General features: G+C 36.6%; 1 protein-coding gene across 3 annotated transcripts in view; it reads left to right on the forward strand.

The window, feature by feature from the left end:
* LOC126372300 (glycogen-binding subunit 76A) overlaps positions 1–24,768 on the forward strand; it is a 67,125-nt gene that overhangs the window by 35,953 nt on the left and 6,404 nt on the right. Inside the window, exon 1 of one of the 3 annotated variants that reach the window (XM_050017989.1) lies at positions 11,471–11,876. The exons of the other annotated variants lie outside the window; for them this stretch is intronic. Coding sequence (XP_049873946.1) covers positions 11,757–11,876 — 120 coding nt within the window. The 5' untranslated portion in view covers positions 11,471–11,756. Of the gene's footprint in view, positions 1–11,470; positions 11,877–24,768 lie in introns of those variants that run through there. 3 annotated transcript variants of the gene reach the window in all.

Raw genomic sequence — 24,768 nt, forward strand, 5'->3', positions numbered from 1 at the left:
AGATTATGTGTTATCGTTATGCCAAGGTCTTTTTGTTTTTTAACACACTCGAGAGGTTTTGAGTCAATGGTGTAACTCAACGTGGGGTGGTTACTGCCAACATGCAACACAGTGCATTTGTCTACGTTTAATGTGATTAGCCAATCTCGGGTCCAAGCAATTACTCTATCAAGATCATCTTGGATTATATTATGGCTAATAAGTGGATTCCCTGTTATTTTCGTGTCATCTGGAAAGAGTGATATATCAGACATGATACCATGTTTAAGATCTGTAAGGTAGATACTGAATAAAATAGGTCCTAATACCGATCCCTGCGGCACACCGCTGAGGACTTTTCTGGGAACAGAGTATGATTCTCCGATGCGCACAGAGAATGTGCGATTTGACAGGAAGTCTTCAATCCACTTCACGACATTGCCTCTGATTCCAAAGGGCTCTAATTTAGCAATCAATGGTGTGACAGGAACTCGATCAAAAGCTTTTTCATAGTTCAAGTAAATAATATCTGTAGGTATTCGTAACTCCCAATTTCTTGCACAAAACCATGTTGCTCCTCGATGATGACATTCTCTCGTGCCAAAAGCATCCTATATATCCTATAATATGTAGATATCTTTGCATGAAATTATTAAAATCGAACATTCCATTCAAAATATATTTCCAATTAGATCATCGGCTTTCCATACTTTGGCCGGCCCAAATTTGAAAGTGCCGGTCAGAGAAAAAAAATATGTCAAACCTTTCGAGTAGATTGTTCTGAACATTTTTTACTATGACACCAGACGTGTATGACCATTAGTTTGGCTTTAATTGGATTTTAAAATTCTTGATTTCTCATTTATTTTGTATGAAAATAAAGTGCTTTGGGTAAAAAATGCGGTACGGCGGATTACAAAGGACCTTCAGAACATTTAATAATCTGGCGCAAAACATTTTTGACCGTTATCTTGACTTTTTATTCGTGTCTCTTTCCGTTTTGGTTTAAATGGGAAAAATGTCAGCCAGCGAAACAAAATAAGTCAAATCTTTTGGTAAACGACGTATTTTTACTATACTACCAAATGTCGACTTTGGCTTTTATTGGACTTTTTAAAAAAACTTTTTTTTATACATTTTAACAATGACAACAAGCAGAGCTTTCCCAATGACTAGTTATTAGTGAGATAAATACTTTGTGTTTTTGTTTTGTATGTTGTTAGGTGAACTTCTATATTAATACTATCTGATTTTAGATATGACGTTGGCTGTAGTTTTTGCATTCGACTCAACGTTACGGCCTAAGTTTAGGTTGAATTATGGTATTGATTCACCTTGACTGTAAATGGTTACCACCCTCCAAAGATAAGCTTGCCATCTAGTGACGAAACTCGTATATTGGCATGACGTCTGAAGTATCTGTTAGGGAAAACAGGAGTCGGGTAGTTGTACTTTGCAAATATGCCTATCACAATGTCCTGGTGCTACTCGGCCGATAACATAGTAGGTACCTCTATCACCCCACTGTTTATTCCTTGTATACACTTTTCTTTAAAAAAAAATAGTTTCTTAAGCGTGTATCACCATCAGGTAAGGTAGTGGTCAAACGCAAACCTACTTTTCAAAAGACGACCACCATATTACGCCTTTAGCAAGATAGTTACATTATCACTAGATAAAACTTTTTTGATTTTTGGAAAATCGAATTAAGTTCAAAATATTGGTCATAGTCGTTTAATGCCATAGTAATAAACATTCTGACGATCTTTTAAATAACGCGCCTGTTATATTTTATTTTTATACAAAATGAATCAAAAATCAAGTTTTTTTTTAAATCCAACAAAAGCCAAACTAATTAATGGTCATACACGTTTTTGTCATAGTGAATAATGTTTACAGGTATCTTCTCGATAGCTTTGACATGTGTTTTTTGCTGACCGGCACTTTTCACACAGAAACTATAACGTAAAGTCCAACAAAAGTCAAAATAATGGTCATAGACGTTTGGTGCCCTAATAATAAATGGTAAAATGGATAAGTTCTAACGGGATATACAAATATTGTTTCATGGCCGGCACTTCACATTTACACCAAAAATGTATGAAAATTCAGTTTTTTTTTAATTCGAATAAAACCGAAAATATTGACCCTACAGCTTTGGTGCCATAGTAATAAATGCTCAGACGGATAAGTTCTAAGGATATATACCATTATTGTTACTTGGCCGGCACTTTACATTTTCACCTAAAATGTATGAAAAATACAGTTTTTTAAAATCGAATAAAACCGAAGATATTGACCCTACAGCTTTGGTGCCATAGTAATAAATGCTCATATGGATAAGATCTAACGGAATATAGCAAAATTATTTTTTGGCCGGCACTTTGACTTCTGGGCCGAAATCCGATGATCTCCTTTAAGTATTTTAAGAGTTCATACGACACTACGACAGAAGATAAATTGGGCATAAGTAGGCATACATTATATTTAAATGGTCTTTGTTGGAAATCCTTACTTTTAATACAAATATATGCGATAAAAAATATTTTCCCTTGAAATGGGAATTTTTCGGGTTTTTTCCCTCAGAATTGGGAAAATTCCCAAAACGCGGGAATTTTCCGGGTAAGAACCCAACACTAGTCCTGATAGACTCGGGATAGCATCTGTTTAGAGTACTTATTCATTCAATTTGTATATTGTTTTGTATATTGTGAGTGTGGTAATGTTTGTCAGCCCACGTAAGTGTACACTGTTATATTTTTAAATAGATGTCCCGGTGAACTTCGTATCACGTTTAAACATTCCCTGGACTTCAACGAATATTAAAATATTATTATTGTATCTGTAATTCTATAGATAAATAAAATATATGTTTATAAGTTATTTACTAAAAAAAATATATTAAAAGACTAAAATTAGTCAAATCGGTTCAGGTGTTCTCGTGTTGTAGCGAGACTAATGAACAGCAATTCATTCATTTATATATATATATATAGTATAATTTTATATAAACTCAAAACGAATGGACATGGAATCATCATGATCATCATCATCAGCCCATTAACGTCCCCACTGCTGGGGCACGGGCCTTCCCTATGGATGGATAGGGATTGTAATGCAAGAATGAAATAAGAATAATATGTGTAAAGGTTCAGTACAATCTACTCTGAACCGGCGTGCGTCTATAATACGATTGATAAATGTGGAGGAAGCAAGAGAAGTGTGTCAGGATCCAATAGTCTCTGCTTATCCCGGTGGGATATAGGCGTAATTTTATGTATGTACTCCAATAAATGTCCACCGAAGCTGGGACGGGCCGCTAGTTTCTAATAAAACACGTTAGTATACTAGCTTTAGCAGCTTTCAATTATCGCGGTAAGTTCACTAAGTTCGTCGCTGGGTTTCGAAATAGAATAAAGAATCTGTCTCTTTCATTTAAGTCAGTCCAACGCGTGCTTAAGCGTGGAAACAGCGTGGTACAGAAAGATATACCAGATGCAATAGGTGGGTAAGCGGAGCTTTCCCAAGTGGTCATGTTAAAAGGACAACTGCCCGCTATATAACCTGAATGAGTTATTTGTCCTGAACAAAAAAGTTGTTATTATTTGTAAAGCTCGGTGATGCGTGGGCACTTTATTAACCCAATAGGACTATAATTGTGAGCTAAGATATGTTATGTAATTGTCGAATATTACCTGGAGATTGCTATTTATCAATAAAGCCGTGCATTGCACTCTCTATTTCTAATTTGTTTCTTTAACTTTCTATTTCCCGAGTGTGCTATAAAGTATTTGTTTTTATGATTTGACTTTTTTCGACACTGTGATTTTCCAATCTAGAAAATATAGAAACCCAGCAGAGACAGTGCGCCGGTCATGCTAAGCCAGCAGGAGTCAATGTATGTGGTCTTATCTTAATAGCTGATTTAGCGTTTATTCCTCGAAAACCAACAAAACGGTTATGAACAGCCGGTGAGCAACAATGCACCTATTATGCAGTGGAGTTATCGTTGCATGTCTGGTGGAGGTTTATTACGAAGATATTGCGGACCGCGCTCGTAACCTCCCGGGGCTGCGCGTAGGCAGCTTTGTCGGCGTCGTGACAACGGAATTGATCGGCCCGGTATACTTGCGCTAAGAGCACGAAACCTTATCGAAATCCGCATGGAAATTAGAGCTTAATGGCATAGTGCTGGTGTATGCTAGTATTGAGATGTTGGTCGTAACCAGAAAGTATTGGACTTTGCAGCCTTGAGTGCTAATATCCAAAGATGCTGATTCAAAATGCTAACAAGACTCTATAGTCGATAAGTATGTCAGAGAGAGGTTACTCCTTTGATGTTGGCATCAATCATTTTTATCCCTGTTTTGAAACATAGAAGCGTAGTTTTACACCTATAACTGTGTTGGTATCCCAACATACCTGTGGTAAACATTATTGGCTTTCAGCGGCCACAGGGTAACGACCTAAATGGAATGCCACTCGACGCATTTCGTGTTAGGACATTCCTGAGCCTAGGTAGGCTTTGACAGGACTAACAGCTATCTATAAATAACACTGCTTAGTTAATTGGGCCATTTAGATTTACAATGAATGAGAGCAAGCAAATAAGGACTATTATTATGAATAAGTGTTCAATATATCTTACTGATATAGTGGAAGCTTCATTAACGAGTTTTATTATCATTGTTAAAAAATATTGCTCTGCCAATGTTTATTGTGTTGTGTTCACACTAGTTTCATTTATTTATTTAAATACTTCGCACTTTTATAATAATACGTCATGTGAATAGCAAACAATTAATTAAAAACTAGAAAATGATTTTCGTGACAATTAACACTTTTGTGACAAATTGTTTTTAACATGTACATTAGGTAAGTAGGTACATACAAAATATCACAAAATTAAAACATGACTAAATATTGTACTACTTTTATATAAGCGTTTTGTTACTATTTAAAAGCTCGATAGACTTTGAGATTATTAAATATTTACTAGAATTATAAAATAAAAGAATTATATATAAAAGAACTAATAGAAGAAGTCTATGCTTTAAATAATAAATACAAGCTTAAGTACTTATTACTTAAAAGTTCAATAGAGTTCTATAAATGATTGACGAACTACCTATTTTGACTCCACGAGCCCTTCTGTCAAACTAATTCTATTGTTATCATAGGAAGGAGAGAGCGATAAGCCGAGTTATGTCTCCAGCTTAAAGTTCTATGAATATTTTTAGTGAACCGCTTCCGGCTCGATGCATTGCGCCCACGCACCCGGTCGACAAGCGAGAGTATGATAAAAATAAATTGACAAATATCTTCACGCCAATTCCATCTGTGTTGCATATAGAGGTCAACTCTAGTGTCAGTTGTTTTGGTCAATTTACCAGCAAAATATAGCAAAGTATTGACCTATCTAAGAATATTAATTTCTGAAGCATTGTAAAAATAATTAAGATTTGATTTGACATTTGATGATTTATCAGCTTGCGCCCCTGCGCAAGCTGCGTTTGGGGTCCCATGGTTTTTATATAGGCTTAGCGAGCCGTATCACATCCCGGCTACCTAATGGGCCACCATTAGCCATACCTAAGAGCAAGTTGTTACATACATTTTGTGTTTATAAATGCCGGTAATATTTTATTCTAATTAATGCTATGATGGCATTATAAGTGATTATTTAAGCTAAATACACGGATAAAATTGTATAGTGGATTCGAATTATTATGATCGATTTCTTTACGGATGATCTTTTCTTGGAGCTCGGTGGCGGAGCGGTAAATGCGCTCGGTGTGCGATTGTTGAAGTTAAGCAACTTTCGTAAAGGCCGGTCATAGGATGGGTGACCACAAAAAAAAGTTTTCATCTCGAGCTCCTCCGTGCTTCGGAAGGCACGTTAAGCCGTTGGTCCCGGCTGCATAAGCAGTCGTTAATAACCACCAATCCGCACTGGGCCCGCGTGGTGGTTTAAGGCCCGATCTCCCTATCCATCCATAGGGAAGGCCCGTGCCCCAGCAGTGGGGACGTTAAGGTGATGTGTTTCAGTCAGCTAGGTAACGCTGCGTCAGTAGATGGCGTTACTTCTGCAGTTTTCGTATTTTTTTCCATTTATTCGTTTAGTGTTGAGTTCTGACCCAGTGAAATGTTAGGTGGCGAAATCTTACATACATTATCTTTAAGTTAAGCTACAATTTTGAAGTATTTACTGAAGATATCATATTGAAACATTGCATCAAAAGTTGGTGTCATTTCAATTTGTGTACAAACACGAAGCTGTCACACACACATGCGAACTAGGTTAGCTATTAAAAGAGATGCATAATTTGAAGTCTACTTCTAACTTCTAAATGGCGCATTTGGTAAAGCAGTAGCCGCCATTCTTAAGGTTCACGGTTCAAACCCAACTGCATGTTTTAATTGTTTTTACTTTTTGTATTTTTTTTTACAATTGAATTTGGCGAACCCGTCTATTTGTTACGGAATTTTCAAAAATTATCACTTTTATCAATAATATTATAATTAAGTATACAATAATTTACTTTGCACTAAAGTACCTTCCGTAAATTCCGTATTTTTTATTTTGTAAAATTCTAACAGGCATTAATCGCATCAGTGAACATGCGGCTAACTAAAAAACTACTGAACGGATTTTCATACGGTTTTCACCAATGAGTAGAGTGATTCATGGGCGTGCTTTAGGGTTTATAATTTATACAAGTATTTTTTTTGTATAAAATGGTTCAAAAATGATGATGAATGTCAAACATAATTATCGTTACAAATATAGCCGACTTGGAGCTTTCGGCGAAAACGCTGCCTGAGCCCATTGAGATATAACAAAACAACGTATGGTTGAATTGTTCCTTTTTTGTAGGTATACCGAAAAGTCCACAATATGTCATAATAATTATATTGTGTATAAAGAATTGTGTATATGTATTGTATGATTTTACAAATAACGAACACAGTACAGTAATAATAAGGTAGATTTTTCCTAAATTGCGTAGGTTCAAACTTTGTCGCATCGCGTTTGAAAGATGTAATAGCGCTTCAGGACGTCCCGCAAGCACGGCGCTGATGTCGCAGTATCCGCATATAATTATTATGACTTGTCATTTAGTTCCAATAAAATCCGCGGGACTTCATACGTATGTCAGTGACAGCTGGTGATAGCATGCGGGACACTTAGCACCTAATCGAATTCTATGTTGTTTTCGCGCCCAGTCCAGACGACTCACAGCGCATTTCTGGACATATATTTACGCGTGGTGTTTATTGTTAGGTTAGTTAGTTCAGGTTAGGACGTCTTTTTATAACGAGGACGTTAAAAAAAGACGAGGCTGGGACGTATTGAAGTAGTATTTCCATATATACGCGGCCTGAAATGGGCTGTTTCGGGGACCTGAACTGGTTGCTGTCGAACTTATTATCACGTTTTCTTGATTAAAATTCATAAATAAGTCAAATAGAAAAAAGAAAAAAGATTTTATTTAGTATTAGATCTGTCATGATGTCTGTGATGTTTGTTTATTATACATAAGAATTTCAAAATTTATCTTATTTTTTTTCCCAAAGGGCAAGGCAAAGGGAACTATGAACATACAGCCATGTCTTGTGTTTTTTTTTCTTGATGATGATTAATGAAATGATGAAACCTAAGCCCCCACCCTCGGAGCAGACTCCTACTCCGAACCCCAAACGAAGTAAGCGGCTTGTTGGCGCAAAGCGAAAATAGATAGGTACACTTTGTTTATTGAATATTCCGATTTAATAATACTATCGGGAATGTTTTCCGACTAATGTGATCATTAACCACAAAACACCACTTCGTATTGATTATTTAGATTATTCAATGAAGAAAGCAACCTTCCCGTTCCCGGTCCCACTAAAAAGTCCGCGGCAAAGAGAATATAAATAAATCTGTATGTTGGATGGAAAAACAATTAATTATAAATGACTACTATTTAGGCCGGCAACAACTTCTTTTTTGATTTGGTTTTCCCCGAAGGGTAAGGCAAAGGGAACTATGCCCATACAGCCATTTCATTTTATGTATTGATTTTTTATTATAATATATGTCCTCTTTTAAAACACGGTATTTACCCATTATTTAAAAATGTTTAAATAAGATACGTTATTACAAAAATATTTTTCCAATATTCCTTTTCTCAGATTGTAGTAAGTATTTTTAGTTTTTTATTTATATTTATTCTCTTCATACAAAATCTCTTTATAAATTGTCACTGACATTCTATTACACTTGTCAAGTAGTCAAAGCCTTTAGAAAAAAAAAAAACTATCACGCACACAAACTAACATTGACACCTCTACACGCTCAGCAAATACACTGTAATCTGCACCACTACAAATGTAGAATTGATCAAAATTGAGGGTCTGAAATATGGTACTTCTCGTATTCGGACCCTAAATTTTTGTTAGTTTGCGAAAATAATACACCAAAATATTACTATTTATCGGTTTTATAACAATATTCCTCTATCCGTTTTCCTGTAGCACTGCATCAACTTTTGTATGGAAAACGAATCACCTTAATGGGCTGGTGATAGTAGATCTTTTCTTGCTTTACATGAACTTTTTGTTTACCACTAGCCTGCCAAATACTTAATGCCATTTGCGGTAAATTTACAATAAATCACGCCAAAAAAAGAAACGCGATGTAGAACTAACCTAACCCTACCGTTTTTTCAATTCTGGTCCCCACCACCTAAATCTATAAACAACCATGGGTGTGGGATGTCTATACCGCTTAGGAATTCTACTAAAAAATATCGGCACCCGCAGGACGTAATATACGATCCTGACGACCCGGTTAGGTAATCAAGCCAAAGAGGCGGCCAATCGGATTTTAATTCTTATCGCTTTGGGACAACTAGAGTCGTATATTTTTTTCAAATATAATCCGAGAGGATAGAAACGAGATGTAGCCGAAAACGAATTTATTATTTGTCTATTACAGAACAAGCCGTGAGACAGGACGTCCAGATACAAGGAAAGAACTGTGGTAGAGTGCTAGAGTGAATTAGAGAAAGTAACAAAGTGTTTTAGAAATAGAAAAGGAAGTTGTTTTTCTGTTACTCAGAAATGAGATTCGAATGTACGCCCACGAATATAATTTTGATTCTCTGACTTTTTTACAATGTGTAGTGTTGTGCCAGGAATTTACGTACGCCGTGATATCACAGCTCTAATTATATCCACACATTCACATTAACTCGAGGGTACTGTCAAGGCGACACTGACCTAGCCGCCGCCGTGTTATAAGGATCTTGAATAAAATTGATTGTATGGGACAGCCAATCTGGCTGGTATAGAATAATATAAATTCTTAGACTTCCCAAACGATTGAAGCTGTCTCTTTTAATGCCAAGACACAGAGATTGTTGTGAAATATTTCATTGTTTATAAACGATTCTTTAGCTCAACAATGAAGGCAAAATCAAGTCGGCTGTGGGCTGTGTTTTGGCACTGAACAGTTCATTCCGAGAGCCCTCACTTTCCGGTATCTAGTTGTAATTCACATCATGACAATAGGGTAGCTTGCGTCATTGCTTTTTACTTGTGTATTCAGTCTAAATAATATACAAGAATGATGTAGGCATTACTGCTTTAGGTCGTATTGTCACACATCGAGGTGATGTTGTGGTCCAACGCGCGAAGTAAGGATATCTTTCAGTAGTCTAATAAGTCCTTTTAACATCCACACCCCATTGTTTACCTATTGTGCCTAGAAACATAGACCTTACGAGGTTAAGCAGTAATATCATGATATTCGTAGAAATTAGAATAGTTACTGCACGAGCAGTCTCGTAATGAAACATTTTCCGTGTAGATCAGCAAGCTGGTACGAATTATGCTCGTACTTCTAAAACATCATGTAGGTTGATGGTGACTCAATTGACATTACTTAATTTACAAAACAAACTAGGTACTAACTAATATTAAATAATGTATGCTATACAAACCTTGTAATCATTTTTCAGGCATAGAAACAAAGTAATAGCGACTAGGTTGCCAAGTTACGACGCTAGCTATAAGTACCACTTTTCTTTATTAAGGCGCCGTTATAATGTATTGGGTATCAGTTTACATGGTAATTAAGCGCATAGCAATATCTTGCAGATAAATTGCATAAGATAGAGTGCGTAGATACAATCCTTTAAAGGAAGGCGGGCGGAGCATTGCCCTCGCCTGTCTTGGCAGTCGGCTAGTGCTAAAAATAAGTCGAAAGCCTAATAAATACGGTTGGGAAAGCTCGTGACAGGCCACTAGCTCGATACACGACAGTCCCCTGCAGTAACTGTCTATTCGGGAAAAGTAATGGTGATACTTCGAAATAGAAGTCACTTAGAGGACTCATACGAATCTATTCACTGCGTTCCCAATGTGGACGCGTGAAGATAAACTGACCAGTAATGGGAGTTGCACTTCGTATCGCATTTAATCGAGTTCCTAGTTCATCTCGTACGGTCACGAGCATTAATATGTATACAGTTTGGTACCATGTCACGTAAACTTTTTGACAAATTGAACTGTAAGTCTCACTAAATGTCAAATATGTTAGTGCGACAGAGTCCTAAAGTGGGTACATTATATTGCTCATGACTGTACGTGTAGTTTGTTTTGCTCACTTGTTTTCTTACTTACTTTATTGTATGTAAGATGCAGCTGGTCACATCTATCGTTAATGTGTCTCACAATATCCGTGACCGTGTTATCTAATATTATTCGACGTGTTGCAAGTAACAGGTCACAAGTTGATATCTAGGTCTTCCGCAATTAAAGTATATTTACCGGAATTTCTCTAGTGTATCGATACGTGATATTAATCCCGGAACAACGCGCGGCATAGACGTTTTTCTATGCATTTTCTCTTCTCAGCCGGTTGTAAGCTCTAGTAGCGGAGGTGTAGTAACTAATTAATCCTTGCAGTATAGCATTATGGAAATGTCAAACGAGATTATTGAAGTGAAAGTAGAATAGGTGGGCTGATATCGATTGATACCAGAAGGAATTTGTCTCGACGTAAATGATAAGCTTAAGTGTATCTAGTGACAAAAACAATATCTTAATGCAATGTATTTTTACAGGAATTTCATTTATTGAGGTTTCAGGGACGATTTCGTAGTCGTCGATTGAAATCCATCTTCAAGGAACCTGTGCAAATCCAGTTTCTTGACTTTTGCAATTCTTAAAACAGTATTTTGTAGGTTAATTGTATATTTCGTCAAGTTTTCCGTTCGTTTCGCTTCATCTTGTTGTTCGGCGCCGACGGCGGCGCCAAGACATCACACGGCCGGCGCGTGCGCATCACGCAGCGACAGCGTGCGGTTTATTTATACTTACGTGGGAAATATGTGTAGGCAATTACTCGGTTATCGCATGTATCAGGGATTATCTGTTACAAATATATGGTACATAAACATGAGTTAATTAGGTAAGACATTTGTAGTGATATGTCTCAAATAGGCGCTGAGTACGCGGGGCGCGCAGCCCGGGGCGCGCCGCTCATTCGCACGCTGCGCCCGCGACGAGAGGCCGCGCGTCAAACTTCCGCCGGAATATATTTTGTCTATCGAAATCTACCCTCAATATTTCGTAAATATTAGTAAAGAAATAAATAAAAATAAACATAACAATTAATTTTGTAAATAATTAAAGTCGTGAACACGCCGGCACCGAGTGACAGTTATCTTTAGTGTCTTAATTAATTATAATAAATGTACCAATAAATAAATATCCTGCATAGTAAGTGGATGATATCGCCCAGTGTCGGGCCGCGGTCGATGGAACAGCTGTGCACGCCGCAGCCAGACATGAGTTCCTCGGAGATCGAGTTGTCGTTGGAGCGGCAGATACCTGCCTTGATTAACAAGGTAAATTTAATTATTTTGATCATTGACCCTGTTCTAATTTACTTCTCCCTGCCCCCAAGGGCAGGGTCCAAACCTATGTTATAGGAATTAAGCGAACGCTGATCCAATTTCCCCATAAGAATTTCTTAAACTTTTTTCTAATAGACGAATAACATAACAGTATCCATTGACGCGATTGTACGGTTAAACGAGATTAAGTCGTAAATTACCTAAACAGTGACTGAATTCCGGATGCTATTTCCATAATAAGTAAGCAATGTAGCGGATTTGGTATTTTTAAATAAAAATTGAATGCGTTCGGTAATCCGATGATGTATTTGACTTTACAAGTGCGTTGACTCATTGTGATGATAATCGACTCTATTAAATAGGTAAATTACGTATAAATGGTGTAGTTGATGTTGCTAAGTGCACATGGATATGCGGCGGCGCCGGCGCGGGCGCAGAACATTTGAATAACTAATACCTTTCAAGTCTCACTCCATTTACCAGGAGCCTGCAATTTTATGCAAACGGGCTGGAATAGGCCGGTTTCATTCTAGCCCTTGTAAATGATTGGGTAAGCCGGGGTTGACTTATGTCGTGTTATTACCGGCAAGACAGAAAGGACTGTAGGGGGCTGGTTGCTGGCCATATATAATGAAATTGATGGATGCCGGGAGACGTGGGATGACCGCTCTTGCTATAGGAATGTGGTTCAAGAACTAGTTAGTACCAACATGTGCGAGAACATGACTTTGTAGGAGTCCTGCAGGGGGTCTTAGGAGAAACACGTTTTGTTGATACATTTACATTTGTCTTCATACGGACCATTACACATGCAACTTAAGTTAATATATCGCGGTAGGTGGAGGTAGGAAAACGCAGCTTTTGTCGGGTCTGCACGCAGCTTTAGAGAAATATGACTGAAGACGACCATATTTTATTTTATTTATTTATTTTTATGTTTATTATCCCATGAAAATAATAATATATGGCGTTCGTCAGACGTCAGACCCTATGGTAGCTAATTACCAACACTTTTGTACCTAATTAATTATTTTGATAAATGGTCAATTATCCCAATACGCGTAAGGGATGTGTAGTTTATAAGTAATGCGTATTCATTAATGATATAAAGTCAATAGGTAGGTACATATATATAGATAATGCCATGACAAGGTTAAAAATCTTTAGCCAAGGGTCAATCACGTGCATAATAATGGGCCCTTGTATTTCATAAGTAGGTATGCCAATAGTTCTTATAAATATTGAAAATCTCAAACATAAACATTTTTTTGTTTTTGTTTACCCCGAAGGGCAAAGTAAAGGGAATTATGCCCATACAGCCATGTCTTATGTATTTTATTTCTTGATGATGATTAATGAAATGATAAAAGGTGATGACGATGAATGATGAAACTTAAGCCCCCACACTCGGAGCAGATTCCTACTCCGAACCCCAAACGTATTAACTCAAAAGTTCGCATAAACTTTTGAGTTATGAAGCGGCTTGTTGGCACAAAGCGAAAATAGACAGGTACACTTTGTTTATTGAATATTCTGATATAATTACACTATCGCGAATGTTTTCCGACTAACTTAATGCGATCATTAATCACAAAACACTACTTCGTATTAATTATTTAGATTATTCAATGAAGAAAGCAACCGTCCCGTTTCCATTCTCGTCAAAAAGTCCTCAAACATAAACAATAAATATTAATTAAAATTTCCATAAGGAAATGAATATTCATATTAATTTCTTTCTAGTAATTAATGTGCGTATTTTTTTATAGGTTATTTAATATAGCAATTACAAAAAAAATACAAATTCAAACTGTCAGTGTAGTAGGTATTATATCATTATTAGAAAGTGATTCAATATAAAATCATGTGTGCTGATCATTGACCTTTCTTTGACTGTCTACAAATAGTTATCTAACGAAGGTTAGGTATATCAACACTACGCCAAAATACACACATTAACAAGATGTATTTACATAATGTATTGTTTAAAGCATTCATTGGTACACATCATCTAATTTTAATTTAAGTTATACCTGTCATTTTATTATACGCTGAAAAAGTAAGGGACGCGTAATCAACAGGCATAAAAATGAAACACGTCAATTTTAGGCAGAAAAAACAACCCTCCCAAAATTTTATATAATAATAATCCTCCAATATATTGGCCAATAATCCCACGGAATTAAGTTGACAGCACACGTCAAACGGGTTGCATATCAGCGAGATGCCTTTTTATTCGCCCGGGTTATTTATTCATTTTAAAATTAACAATTGTCAATCACCTGTCCCTTTCCTTTTCGGCGGATAAGAAAATGACGAGTGTAACTTAAAATAAAATTATGAGGGTCCTGCAGGAGTCAGGGCCATAGTATGGCCTTTTTAGAAAACCTTCTCTACCTACTGAGGAGGCTCCACCGTGCTTCTTCATTATTTGTTGGTGGAATTCACGATCACCCATCAATGATTGACCAAACTTGAGGTTACTTAACTTTATCGTAGTTTAACCCAGTGACAATTATTTTCGGGTTTACGTTCTTAACTACTGACCTAAGCCTAAGCTCACGACTATATCCCCATGGGGTAGTCAGAGGTACATCCGTCGCAAGATGGACTAAGTGCTCACACCTCACTGAGGTTTCTGTTAGACCAACGTGATACCTACGTACCTGGCTATTCAAAAAATACCATTGTCGTCGGGGGTGCCCCGAAATCTTATAATAACACTTAAAATATTTGATAACAGTCACTCATTGTTGATAATACGATTAAGCCTTGTCTATTGTCTTATCTGGCTGTAATTGTCACGTATTCGTATTCGATAAAGCTAACGTGGGAATTAAAATTAGTCTTATTACGAGTAACCTGTTCAAATTAAACCTTAACAAGAAGATATAATTTAAATTTTCTATATCGATTCGATTTTTTCTCACTCGTCTTTCTATTTTCTAGTTTTTCCCGGGATCATTGCATTCCTCTAACATTTATTGAATGTAATGTATTCATACCTTTATAAACTGATAGGTATTTAGTTGTCTAATTTAAATACATGTACAATACCTAGGTACATCATCATCATCATCAGCCCATTAACGTACCCACTGCTGGGGCAATGGCCTTCCCTATGGATGGACAGGGAGATCGGGCCTTAAACCACCACGTGGGTCCAGTGCGGATTGGTGGTTATTAACGACTGGTAATGCAGCCGGGACCAACGGCTTAACGTGCCTTTTGAAGCACGGAGGAGCTCGAGATGGTCACCCATCCTATGACCGGCCTTTGCGAAAGTGGCTTAACTTCAACAATCGCAGACCGAGCGCGTTTACCGCTGCGCCACCGAGCTCCTCAATACTTGATTATTGGATTTTATTTATTTTTCTTTGACTTGAGGAAGAATACTTGAGTCCATGAGGGGAAATAGCGCAATGAAACCCTTATTGTAGATTTAAAGCTATTCATCGGTAATTTGCACCACTATGAGGGTGACATTTTCTGTTAGAAAAAACCCTTTTCAAAATAAACGAAAAAAAGTATGTGACATTCTCTTACAGTCCCTATTCTATTCAAAATAGTAGAATATGCTTCACACTAACGGTAAAAAAAATATTCATGTTTGTTTAAGTAATCAATTAAATCAAAAGCTAAAAGCCGTCTGTCAATTACGTGGATTTCTAATCAATATGGTTGTTTAATTGTAGTTTGAGACATTTGTTATGATAAAGTAATGTGGAACATGTCATGCATTGATAAAAATAGTCCAATATTTATCTGCGGAGGGCAGTGGGGCCAGATAGTGCAATAATGTGCGCCTGGGCAGACGCGTGATCGTACAACGTGGGTCTGTCTCCTCCGTGGAATAACCCAGAGTAGGTTTTTGTTTTTAGTCTTCTTTGCCTCTACCTTTTTGATGCAAGCAGCAAAGGACTGGAAATGTCTGTCGTCGTCTGTTTTTCCAATTCGTTATAATCTGAGAGTCTTCAAGGCTAGAGTGAATAGGCATTTTCTAGGTAAGCGTGATCCACTCTAGACCACATCGTCACTCATCAGGTAAGATTGTGATCAAACGCGAACCTATATTATCAGATTTGAATGTGTTTTGCCTATAAATGTAAGAATATTAAAGGTGATATGCTGCTGTTATATGGGGCCAAAATATTTAGGAGACGTTTATAAGACCAAGTTTTAAAGGAGGTAATTATCTTACGTTCTTGGAGCGTAAGCCGTAAATAAGAGAAGGAACATTCAGAATGTAGTATTATTTAGTAGTTTATTTATATTTTTAGTGTTACAACCTACCTATCGCCAAATCTCTATAGGTACACCGGAATTCTAGATATAGCTGCATTTATGTATAATCAGTTAAGTACTATTTGTAGGTATAGCTGCTTTGTTTATTACCTAACGTGTTTTCATGCAGTAAATAATTTCATTTCGTCCACTTTTGAAAACGGAATTAAAACAAAATGTTATTATGAGACGTCTGGTATCCACGTTAGGTACCGAACAGCCAAATGAAACGAGAAAAATAATATCAATTGAGATATTTATATCCATCACGCATGTTTTTAATGTAACATTAGTTATACACACTCATGATTCTATAGATTTTTCTTGTAACGATGAAATGTTGTAGTGTCAAATGCTGGCAACCTGTTGATACTATAATATTATGATAAAAAATTGCAAGGAAAGAAGCTTTATCGATGACTCAGAAATTATCAATGTTGTTGTGAGATAACTTTAATCTAATCTGCCGAAGATGTAGTGAAGTAGCCGCCAAGGGCGCCCTTTATATTTGTGTACAGTAGTACGAGACTGGTTTCCATTACATCACAAGACCACACAACACAAGGTGCTGCCCGACTCACACTTGACACGGAAGACGGTCGTAAATATTAACGTAAAACTATTTTAGCGACATTTTGACAAAGTCTTTATCCACGTTTTACACTTTATCGCTGTGTGTTTTAATATTATTCCATGAAATATCGACTGTCGGTGTCAGAGTGTCAGTCTATACAAAAATACGCGATGTTTCACTAAAACATAAATCAAATAAGTACCTAGTGCAACTAAACACTTAAGCGACTAAACACTAGCTAACAAATACTTAAGCGAAAATTCCAGCTTTCCAGTTATTTTACACTTACTTCGCTTTTTGGCTCGATAGTGTATCGCGTATCCATTGAATAACCCGATAATGTAGATAAGAAATAAATAGAAATATCTAGAAATTATTAGAAAAACTTAAGGTCGAATGAGTAATCGGTTGCCCGCTACTGCATTACGTTTAATTCAATATGTTTATCGAGTCTCTTGTCACTTATTTATAATTACAAGAATTTTATCCAATCTCTCGACACACTCAGTAACGCCTGTCATGTTTACAAATACAATAGAAAGGTGTCGTCGCGTTTGCTTTGGTCCGTGTCTAGCGGTAGTCAGTCTGTCCCCAATGGTACACAAGTTCAAATATTTAAAATTCAGAATAAACATTACTTACTTTAAATTCAATTCACGTATTACCTACTTGATCACGAAATGCAATGTGAAATTGACTTTCATTGGTTTTATAATTATTTTTAGAGTCAATATTTTTTGCTTTTGATTTGAAAGACCCAATCTGTGGGGGAATCTCTAATATGTGTTGATATTTAGAAGTTTTCTATGCACTGTTTTTTAAAAACTGTTTTATATTTTCTCTTTAGGAATATGTCGATCAATTGTTAACTTACGATGTGACACGATTTTTTGTGTTGGAGATTTTTATTGATTATCAAAAGTTTGTGTTTGATTTAGCAATGTAAGTAATACTCTAATATTTTATATCTTGGTGATCTCAGACGGATCTGTGCGTTTCGCCAAGCACTTATGGCATGTAATCCTAACTACTCGATACTCGTGTAACATTTTTACAAATCGAAAGGCATTTTATGTCGCGGTATAGAAAGCTGCAAGAGTTTTCTTCATAACCGGTCCCAGTGGGTCCAATAGTGCATGTTGCGTTCACAATGCATGTAGGCGACGAGGTGGGGCCTCGGATCACTGGAAATTATAACGTTTACTAATAGCGAAAGAACACTAGTTATATAGCTTGCTTAGTGAAATCTCTCTTAATTGAAAACTCTCGACAAGTTCTTTCACACACGAGCATAAATAAATATCACATCACAGGCAAGGATTTCCCAATGATAACTCCATTCTGGTCATGCGCCGAATAGCCTTACAATACCTAGGCCTTAGCCTTACTGTTGCAATAAACTTTTATTGACCGACAAAAACATTATACGCGACGTTTTAAATAACTCTGGTTTTGGCACATTTTAGTTTTCCCAACCACATTAAACTCAGTGATTTAGCGGGACCATTATGCCGTTGGAAGTATTGGCAAACGAGACCAGCCATTGCCAAAAAAATCCTGGTTAGGATGTTTCACACACATTCGTTCCGCCTTCCTGGTGCGTTGCACAAAGAGGCGCTAGTGCCAAGCACGTGGGATTCGGTTATTTATACGTTGAACGGGCGCGGGGTGTCTGGACTGCGCGTGCGCCTATTTCAGCGCAGTGAAAGTCACGGGACTCCCGCTCAAATAGCTCATCCCGATGGCTCACCTTCCAACAATGAGAGCAATGCATATAAAGGATATCCTAGAAAATTCTGGAACATGATAGATCAGATCACATCCCGTTGAACCGTAAAGTTTACACGGGGTCTTGCAAAAAATATATACTTATAAAAAAGACACGAGTAGATTACGATGTTTACTTAATTAAAATTTAGCCTAAGAACAAATTACAACCTTGAGATTCGTTATATGAATCAGTATCATAAACGATATTTACTTGACCCGTAGGTAACTATAAGTAACTGTTTTACGTGTAATTTTTATATATTATATTCAACTGTTATTTGATTTTTGTCTGGACGTAAAACTAAATTGTACTTTTTTGAGTGCTGAGTAGTGAATGTATAAAAAAAAACCTCACGTAAAAAAAAATACTTTATTTATTTATTTATTATCGCTTATCATTCAGAACCAGTTGTTTGTATTGACGTAGGTAGCCGCCTAGTTGCGTTTGCGTCTATAAAACGGTAATCTGACATTGCGATATCAATCGCAGTGGCGTGATCTTTGCATACTTTCTACTTTATTTTTCCCCGCTTGTTTCTCGTGGGAATTTTCAAAACGCCTTTATAGGTTAAAAACTTGTCTTAAAATTGTTTGATAAGCACTTCACTTTCATAAGAGGGCGTCCTTTTAAATATACCCTAGTCTTAAAACTTCAAAGAAGGTAACAACGGCACACTTACCTTAAATACACGTAGAGTCAGGTTCCTATGTATACACGAGTCGAAATAAGAAGTCGGATTCTGTGTTCTTGTGAACACTAACGATGAATTTACTCTCTTATCTTTCCCTTATTTATCGTTCTTACCGATTAAATGTGTAGGAAAGTGAAAAGAAAGAAAGAGAGAACACTATGGAAAGATAATGAATGGGGATTTGGTTGTTTATGGTATGAATTCAGGATGGTTAATGAATAGAACGGAGGAAAGTTTTTTAAAATATAAAATGGTTGTCTATTATTAGATTGGGGTCGGAATGTGAGGGACATTTGTTTTTTGGCAAAAAGGAGAAAATAAAAAGAGTCAAAATAAATATCCCTTTTAATTCTATATCCCACATACGTGCATATAAGTTCACCTAGCACGGTCAGAAAATGTGCTAACCCATTTACTATTTTCGTAATTGAAATTAGGTTTGTGTTTGACTACCATCTCACCTAATAGTAAGTGAAAATGTGGCCTAAGTTAGTACACACTTGCCTAATAGATGCCTATTCACTTTAGTTTAGAGGAAGAGTGAATAGACATAGCAGAAGGAATCTAATACGTTATCGGCCCATCAGTGCGTTCACCAGGGCACTTGTGTGTATTTTAATGCCCTGCGTGCAAAAAAAAACTTATGATAATAAACCGTATCGTAGACACTTTGCATTATGTTAGGTTATATGATAATGGGTTTACATAATGTTTTTTCTAAGTTCATTTACCCCTGAAAGGAATGTTGATGAGATGTTATTGCAGACATGTATTTACTCAAGCCGGTTGTGACTATTCAATGATTGTATGTTGTCGAATGACCGCTACTCGCCCTCTACGGACAGACGATCGTAAAAGTCTACAAACTCATATACATTTTCTCAAAATGGCCGTTTTTTGATTGCCGAAAACAAGTTAATAAGGTTAAGCTTATAGCATTTTTATTGATACAAAGATGCCATGGCTAAGATTATGTCTTGAGAATTCATTTTCCTTTTGGTTTCCATATATTGGGGACCCATGATTTCATTTTACAAATGTGCACCTTTTTATTAAATAATTAAGTTATTAAGTATCTCTTGAATCCATAACTTATGTCATTATGTGCGTAATATATCGAGGCAATTCACTTTATTATTCACCGACACCAAAACTTATCCAGTATCCATATTTATTTAGCAGTCGATAACTACTTTTTTATACTTGTTTTCGCAGTTGTTTTATACGACATACCTAATTATCTTTTGTGCATGATTGTAATCGTACGATCAGTTGCGGGTAACTTTCCAAGATGGCGGCGCTCTGACGAACACGTTACCTAGCTGTATATTAACATCCCGTAATTTAAACTTAGAAAGATGACGCAATGATACGAATAATAAGGTTGACTTAGGAATTACTTAGTTTAACTTAGAGAAGTTAGACTTAGTTTAAAGCGACTTTTATAGCTGGGAAACTGTGAGTCATACTAACGTAGCATTGGACATATAATGAAAGAAGAAAGATGATCGCAGAATATATATTATCTAGCTCTCTTTGACATGTGATAAATATAATGGTGCTGTAATATTAAAAAAAAACTAGAACATCGTTCTGGCTCACGGAATAGAAGAAAGAGGTTGGAAGGGCCAAATGAGCGCGAAACACGCGCCATACAAAGTATGAGCAAATTTGGAGCAAATAGTTCATACTTTGCAATCAACTTTGCACTCCGCTCGTCCGCAAACTTTACTACGAACCGAGCTCCGCGATAGTATATTAAAAGGTCATCTTATGCATTATAACATATCTCTCTCTTTAATTAAGAGTTGCGATCTTGTCGGTGGAGTAATCGCCATTCCTCTCTTCTTCCCGCCAAAACCTTCACCTCCTGATACGACACGACCTGCACCTTCTCCTTTATTTGCTTCATAAATGCTCTCCTACCTCTACCCCTTCCTCTCTTCCCTTATTTTTTTCCTTCTATAATGCATTATAACATGCAGGGCAAAAAATCAAATATCGACTATGATGCAAGGAGATCCCTTCTTATCACAGGAAAGAAAATAAAAAATACTTTTGTATGCAGTATTTTACGAAAAGTAATGGTAAAATTGCAGTCTATCACATAAAATATATCTACATTGCATTTCTGATAAAGTGGCTATGGAATTTGAGAAATAGTAGAGCTATCGTGGTTATCTGTTTGCAAGAGCAGTAGTAAAATAGAGCAGGGTTCTCACATAAAATGCGCGTTAGGGCCTTTCCAACTTCTTTCTTCTATTCCGTGTTCTGGCGCCATGGTACGATACGACAACGGTCCAATCCAAAATAATTTAAAATAGTAATACATTCTGAGAAAGAGATTGTAATCAAGCAACCAAGCCGTGTATTCAAATCACAAAATCTACAGGTTTTTGTTTTCCTAATTTGGTATTTAAATTCCAGTTAGTAATGTTGAATTTGCGTCTGCGGGTTGTTGACATTCAACATGGTTACTTGTATGGAGTGTTTATTTGGACAACTGTTTGTACATTGTTGATACGATTCTTTCTTTATATACAAATATACATACAAATATTTTATTGGATAAACATGTAGAAAAAGATCACATGACAAACGCACATCACATGGTCACATGCCTTGACATGTGAGGTGTCATGTTAGAGAGAAGAGAAAGGAGACAGCGATAAGGAGACTACAACCAGTTGTCGGCCGACAACAAATTGAAACTGTCTGACATTGTGAATCAAACCAATTAAGTGCCAACACAATGAATTAATTGAAACATTGCGGTGACGGCATAGTGACAAACGTAAACAAACCTAATAATACTTTTATTACTAAGTACGTATATTGTTAATAATTATCAATTGATGTTTATTTTCTGCTTGATATACTATTATAATAAGTGCAGTGGTAAGAGCCCTGGTAGCCCAGTTGGTAGAACGCTTGCCTCTCATTTTGAGGTCGCAGGTTCAAATCCAGCACAGGCCTAAACCAATGATTGTCGAATTTGTTTTCGAATTCATGTTTGGATCATAAATGATTATCACGTGCTCAGCGGTGAAGAAAAAAATCGTGAGGAAACCCACATTCCCGAGAAATGCATTTTCGGAGGTATGTGGCCTAACCTGTACTGGGCTGGTTTTCCCTTCGCGGGTTGGAAGGTCAGACAGGCAGTCGCTTCCGTAAAAAAACGGACCTGACAAAACCTTCAGGTTAGGTAAGCGGACCCTGTGAAAAACGGGATAATGCTAGGGAGATACTACTATATAGGGAGATAATAACTGTAGGAACACTTGTTAGGTGTTTGCGCTATCACAGTCGAAGAATGAGATGGTGAGGCAATGCTCGGCCGTCGGTGTCTTCTAAATGAATAAGTCTTAGGTATGAGTGTGGAGTACTGGAACACTGCTCCTTATCTTACGGGTTCAGCGACCGCTTATCGACGATCTTCATTGGCGTGACGTTATTTAACGTGCAATAATATTGACAACATACTGTAATTATCTAATCGATTATCAAATTACGCCACAATGTTTTTACTTTTACAAGACTTTACTTTCATTGTATTGTTAATATTCATGTTTTTCTCTGGCATTGTTATTCTATTCTTAATTAATTTGATAACATTTATAACCTATTTTGCTCTGGTATCTCGCACCGGTTTGTGAACCGCTTCGTAATGTCGTCTTATGTTCATAATGCACTTTATTTATTGCGGGCGAAACACTCATTATGTAAATGGCTGAATACTTACTTCTAAATGAGAAGATTAATTTAATTACGGTATTAAAAATGAATACCTGCTGATAATTTAATTTAGCATTTACAAAACTGAAGATGGGCTTTACATTGCATAAATACAGGGTGTTAGTGACATCGTAACGAAAACTTTGAGGGATGAGTCAGACCATGATTCTGAGTCGATATGAAGTGGATTTTTCCGTCGCAAAAATCATGTATTTTTTTAGTTTTTTAAAATTATTTTCAATTCTATACTTTTGCGATGGAAAATTCCACTTGATATTAACTCAGAATAATCAGCTGAATAATCCCTCTCAGTATTCGTTACGATGTCACTTACACCCCTTACAAGTACATACGGTAGCCATACAAGTAGGTATGGGTGTTAGTGACACCGTAACGAATATTGAGGGGAATGATTCAGACCATGATTCTGAGTTGATATCAAGTGGAATTTCCTGTCAAAAAATTCATGTTTTTTTTGTGTTTTGTTTTTTTATTTATTTGCCTATCCATACTTTTGCGACGGAAAATTCCACTTGATATCAACTCAGAATCATGGTCTGAATCATCCCTCAAAGTTTTCGTTACGATGTCACTAACATTCTGTATACTGGCCATTGAACTTCTCACGGAATGCCTATACCTATAGGTGTATAACATAACTATATAAGATAAGCTCACAGCTATATCCCAATTGGAGTAGTCAGAGGTACATCCACCCAGGTTGTGATAGAGGCAGGTGTAGGTAGGTATATATAAGTAATAATAAGTTTGTACATATTTACCACGCTGTACCAATAAGAACATAGACTCGACTATAGAATAAGGAATATACGTACGTACCTATAGAACAGCAACTACGTATAGAACGACAACTCTTCACTCCCCACCAGCAGCTGAGCTAGGTTCACCTCGCCCCCCTCGGTCTTACTTTAGTCTTCAATCGTATGGCGTCAGACGTCACACAGATGCGCGTGTACGATAACGTCAATGTGTAGTGTCTCTGTAAAACGAAGTGTATTCAAATTCTAAATTCAAATTCTTGTGATACGATACTTTTATGGTTTTTCAGAAACTTTTAGCACGCTCATGGACAGCGATAGATCGGAAAGTCCTGAATAGGTGTTATTCGCCCTTTTGTTTTATTTTTCTTTTGTTGCTGAAAATTCGTAGAACAGCATGAAGATTAACATAATATATATTTTGTAAAGAATGCATTATTTGTGTCGATGCTTCGTCACTCGGTTATTCATTCATTGTTCACGGATTGCACAAAGATGTGTGAGAATTTAAACACCTAAACTCCCTAAGGTAGGTACGTACGCAAACTATACAATACACAATTTGTATTTTAATACATTCGTGAAGAAGTACATACATACATAGTAAGGGTTTGTTTCAAATATAAGTAATGTGTAGTTGTATAAACCATACATCCCGAATAACTTTCCCTTAGTGGCGCAGCCATGGTGTCCTGAGGTAGGAGAAGGTCTAGGTTCTTCAATATTTTTACCAAGGCATGAACATCATTGCAAATCTTTTATTGATTCCTTAGTAATGGAACGTTGTCTAGGATACAACTATTGTCTTCTTTGGAATTTGCTTGGATGGACAAATATTATGGGCAGGGTTATGTATGTACAGTCATGAGCAGTATCGTGTAGGTACCTATAGGTACCCACTTTAGAACCCTGTCGCACTAATATTTTTCACATTTAGTTAGAGTACAGTTCATTTTGTCAAAACAGTTCATGTGACATGGTACCAAAACGTATAGTGATAGTACTGTCATTTTTGATTTTAAAGCACTCACCCTTTTTGTTTGTATAGT

The sequence above is a fragment of the Pectinophora gossypiella genome, chromosome 14 (genome assembly GCF_024362695.1).
Source record: "Pectinophora gossypiella chromosome 14, ilPecGoss1.1, whole genome shotgun sequence".
In the NCBI taxonomy this organism is placed as follows: Eukaryota; Metazoa; Arthropoda; class Insecta; order Lepidoptera; family Gelechiidae; genus Pectinophora; species Pectinophora gossypiella.